Genomic DNA, 4695 nt, shown 5'->3' with positions numbered 1-4695 from the left:
GGTGCTGGTGATTCTGAATTCCGCCGAGTCAGACCCGCGCCTCGGCCAGCAGGGCCCGGGCCCGGGGGCGAGAAGGCGAGAGTGCTGAGTGTCATGTCCCATCTGGAGTGCGGCCGCCTGGCCACGCTGCAGGTGTGTCGCGACTGACCTGGCTGGTCGGAGGGCGAAGCTTGCGGAAACACTCGCAGCCCCGTGTACAGCACTCGATTGGCCAAAATGGGACATTAAAATTTTAATTTTAATCACATGCAACTCGAAAGAGACCTTAAATTATCCTTCAGGTAGGCAAAATGCACAGTTTTCCACGTGTAAGTCGGCAAAGATACACACCCGCAATACAGAACACGTTACCATCAAAGTCGTTCGCTCTTTTCTAGATGTTTCTCACTGTGCTGTTTGTGTGTTGGGGAGTCTCAAAAAGCCAGGCGGTTGGCAGGGGGTGTTGGTTATAATTCACTTCGTATAAAAATGACTTAATGCTTAACTCTATGCTTAAAGTTCAGTTCACTCGTCACGAGCGTATCACTCATTCATTAAGCGACTTTGGTGTTCGCTCCTCGACGGCGGCCTCGGCATCACCAGAGCAGTATCGATTCGTCGCGGGATTCGCGCCTGTTTGGCCTGATTAGGATCTGGCCGAAGACGTCGCCGCCGTAGTGGCCGAGCCCGAGCGAGCACTGCGGCGCCATACGCGGTGGCAGGTACTGGGCGCCGCCCGCACCGCCCTGCCGCACCAGGCTCTGGTGCTGCTGCTGCCCCTTGAGCACGGCCTGCTGCGCCTGCTCCAGCTTGTCCGCCAGCACGCCCATCAGCTCGGCCACCAGGTCGTGGTTCTGGCGCGCGAAGTCGTCCCACTCGGGCCGCTGGCGCAGCGGCTTGAGGTAGTCGGCGGCCACGTCCAGGGCGGCCTCCTTTAGCGCGCGGGCGCCGTACCGGTCCGCCAGCACCACTGTCTGCAGCACCTGAGGGGGGGGGGGGCGAGGGGTCGTTTAGTTCGAGGTTGCACGGCCCTGCCGGGGCTCCGCCGACGCGCTCGCTCACCTCCTCGGGCACCAGGGCCACCCGCTGCAGCAGGCGCTCCTCGCACTGCCGCTTGAGGCCGGACAGCTGGTAGTAGTCGGCGGCCGCGAGCAGCGCCATGGCCGTGACGGCCTCGCCCTCGCCCGCCTGCTCGCCGGCCTTGGCGTCCTCCGCGCCGAGGTCCACGCGGCCCGTGTACGCGTACCTGGGGGAGAGGCGCAAGGAACATAATGATCGTGAGGATCCGTCGGACGCGGGTGCAACGCAGTGAGCGTCGTGAACCCGCCCTGCCCTACCTGAGCACGAGCTCCATGATGGGGGCGGGGAAGTCGACGGCCACGGTACTGGTGCGGCTCTCCACCATGTCGGACATGAGGAGCCTCTGGAAGACCGGGCTGCGCGCCGCCAGCACCGCCTTGTGCGCGCGCAGGTCCACCTTGGCCTTGGCGCCGCCCGCCTGGAGGACCACGTCGCTGAGCACACCCTGCTCGAGCAGCTTGGCGAGGTCGGCGCTCAGATCGTCACCCTGCTGGCCCTCGTTCGATGTTTCGTTGCGATACACGGCGATGTGAACCTGCACGATAGAGCTTCCGATATACACACTCTTGAAACAGTTTTCCCCCGACCTCCCTCGCGCCGCCTCAGGCTCACCTGCATCTTGCTCTGCTGCGCCTGGCCGTGCGATCCGTACGGTGAAGCCGGGGCGAGGAAGTTGGTGAGCTCGTCGACGAGGCCGTCGGGGCCAACGTTGCGCATCGTGCCGTGGGTCGCGGCTCCGAACGTGGACTCGGTGTCGACGCGGCCCGCGAAGCGCACCTGCAACACGTCACCCCCGCAATGCAGCAGTCATCTTGACCCGGGACAGCGTCACGTCTGCCGATCCCCCGGGAGAGACCCTCACCTGGCCCAGTCCACGCCCCTTCACATTGGCCAGCCTGACGGACGCCTTGTCGCCGCCAAAGTCCCGCACCACCACCAGGGTCCACTGCACGTCGGGTTCCTGGAGGCGACCCTGGGCCAGCTTGAGCTTGCCACCCTGGTTGAGGCTGCGCAGGTGCTGGAGGTCCAGGTGGCTGCAGCAGCTCGCGATCATCCGACCCTGGACCCGCAGGTCGTCTGGCGGCGACCCGGAGGTGGCGGCGCCACACAGCGGCGTCGCTGGAAGCGAGAGAGCAGTACAACGGCCCTTTTAGTGTCGCGTCGCAGCGCAGCGTCATCGTCGGGGATCGCCGTCCCCCTTTCACCGAGCGCCCTCGGGGGGGCCAGACTCCTGAATCGACCGAGGGACCGTCCCCGGAGGGGTCTCGTCATTGTCCCCTCCCCTCCCCCTTCCTCCCGAGCACGCCGATGCCAGGGCCTTCATGATGGAGGTAGGGTCCAGTAGCGTCCGCCTAGTCGTTTTGCTGCCCCCTTTTCCCCTCCCCTGCGCCTTTGAGTCTGCTGTTGGGTTCTAGAGGAGAACTGTCGGTGATTCACCGCGATAAGCGCGCTATTCCCCGGCTGTCATGCGCTGCGCAGCGCGGGACATTTTCTTGCGGGCCTAACCCTTTTGAGGTTTGCTCTCGTTTGTTTTGTCGTCATTATTTTACTCAAACAGAGCTTTATCAGCGTGCGCTCGGTAAGGTGACCCCCTCCCGTTTTCGCTCCAAGCAAACGTCGTGCGCTGCGTCTTACTTTCGCGCGAGGCCTTTTAAACCCGTGTCGCGGTCCACAGCCGGTGCATCATCCTCTCTGCACCAGCGCGCGGGGAAGGAGCCACAAGGGCCGCGGCGAGGCCTGGCCCCGCGGCCCCGCAGTCCACCCCGCGCGGCCCCCGCGGCGCGGACCCACAACAGAGGCCGCCGTCACAACTTCTTTGTTCCGTGGCGTGCGCCAGACAAACGCCGCCGCTGTTGTCCCGCGGCCGAAGGCGCCGATCGCCGACCGCCGAACTACGTCAACTATCCTACCTGGGTCATGTACCAGCTGACGAGAGCTCGGCGAGATCGGGGCCCCGAACATCGTGTGCAACTCCGAGTCCCCAGCAGCAGCAGAAGCACCAGCGCGTCGCATCAAAACACGGCGCAGCTCGGCGCGGCTCCGCAGGCTCCGCACCACACTGGCCCGGCGCGCGGCCTGGCTGCGGCCGCGCGGCCCGGCGCGCGGTGCGTTCGCGGGAGCGGGGCGCGGAGGCGAGGGGCGCGGCGGGGCCGGGTGCGACGCGCCGCGGGGCCCGCGCCAAGTCCCGCGCCAAAAGCCCCACGCCGCGGTGCAGCGTCGGAGCGCGGGAGAGGCGTGCGGCCGGCGCTCGCCTCGCACCGTCTCTTTGTCCGAAAGGAAATCTGAAATAGCATACCAAACTGCAGTGACGTGGTACATGGTGCAGCAGGACGTGACCGCCCCTGCCCCCTCCTCATCTTGGCGCGCGCAGTACCGCCCCCCCCCCCCTTCCCGACCTCCAAGGGGCTGCGCCGGGCAGCGCCCCCTGCAGATAAATAGCGAGGCGCCGAAGGGAGCAGGGCCCCTGCAGGGGGAGGTCAGACGTGTCCCGTCCCCTGATGAAGTGCCGGCAGAACGCGCGCGAACAGCACGTCCAAACAGCCGGGGCGTGAGCGGCGGCGGCGGCCGGCCGGAAGCAAGGGGGGAGCGCAAGTCGGATGTGCGCGAGTCGAGCCGTGCAGCCGCATGAAGGGGCGCTCAGTCTGCATCTGCACTCACTGACCAGCCAAAGTGGTTCGTTTACACCGTCCGGCTTGAAGAGCTATACTAGACATATGGCATCGTGGAGAGGACGCGTTTTCTTGTTAATTGGACGCGGACTACTTTACCACTTTGGCCCTGCGAGCAGGGCGCCTGGTCTGGCGACAGGAGAGGGAGCCTCCAGCAGGCAGGGGCTCCGGGTAGGCAGGCCCGCTCGACAGCCGAGGCGCGCTGGTGCCTACCTGCTGGGCGCCCCCGCCCCGGAGCTAGCGCAAGGGAGTTTCCGGGCCCAGGGGGAGACTGCGGCAGGGGCTCCGGGTAGGCAGGCCCTCTCGACAGCCGTGTCGCGCTGGTGCCTATACCTTCCGGGCGCCCCCGCCCCGGAAGCGCAAGGGAGGTTCCGGGCCTAGCGGGAGACTCCGGCAGGGGCTCCGGGTAGGCAGGCCCGCTCGACAGCCGTGGCGCGCTGGTGCCTACCTGCCGGGCGCCTCGCCCCAGCGAGCACGGGAGGTTCGAGGGGAAGACTACGGCAGGAGCTCCGGGTAGGCAGTGGGCAGATCCGCCAGCCAGACAGAACGCCGAAATATTCAAAACTAAATTTTAACTTTTTAAACAAAAACCGCTTCATGGAAACTTGGTTAAAACAAACTCCTTCAAAATAGTGTCTGTATTCTTTTTTTAATTTTATCGATTACAACACTGCTCTAAAAAGATGGGGGCGAGAGAACGACGGAATTGAAGAGGCTTGTGAATGTGACAGAAAGGGGGAGGGTGTTGTAATGTAATCCGGGAAGCCTCACGGCTGGGAGAGCTAGGGGGGCCACATCGCGGGGGTTCAGCTATGGGGCGCCTGGAGCGAGAGGCAGGCGGGGCGGGGGGTGGGGTTGCCGCAGCCCCGCTGCCAGGGTGGGCGGCCGGACAACAACGGGGCCCTTTGTCGCCCTAATTAGCGTCTGCAAACAAATGTCGATGCGATATACGCGGTGCGGTGCCCCC

The 4695-nt window shown here is 65.0% G+C and overlaps 1 protein-coding gene across 1 annotated transcript; it reads right to left on the bottom strand.

The window, feature by feature from the left end:
- Positions 1 to 429: 429 nt before the first annotated feature.
- Positions 430 to 3146, bottom strand: LOC113209465 (uncharacterized). Its single transcript, XM_052276646.1, has 6 exons — positions 2970 to 3146; positions 1922 to 2178; positions 1672 to 1836; positions 1317 to 1594; positions 1042 to 1225; positions 430 to 962 (listed from the first exon to the last, which is right to left on the bottom strand). The coding sequence occupies exons 1-6, from the start codon at positions 3070 to 3072 to the stop codon at positions 576 to 578; spliced, it is 1374 nt and encodes a 457-aa protein (XP_052132606.1). The 5' UTR covers positions 3073 to 3146; the 3' UTR covers positions 430 to 575.
- Positions 3147 to 4695: the final 1549 nt, after the last annotated feature.

This window comes from Frankliniella occidentalis, unplaced genomic scaffold (assembly GCF_000697945.3).
Source record: "Frankliniella occidentalis isolate FOCC.00 unplaced genomic scaffold, Focc_3.1 Scaffold3787, whole genome shotgun sequence".
Classification (NCBI taxonomy): domain Eukaryota; kingdom Metazoa; phylum Arthropoda; class Insecta; order Thysanoptera; family Thripidae; genus Frankliniella; species Frankliniella occidentalis.
Note: the sequence above shows the minus strand (reverse complement) of the source record. Positions and strands in the feature narration are given on the sequence as shown.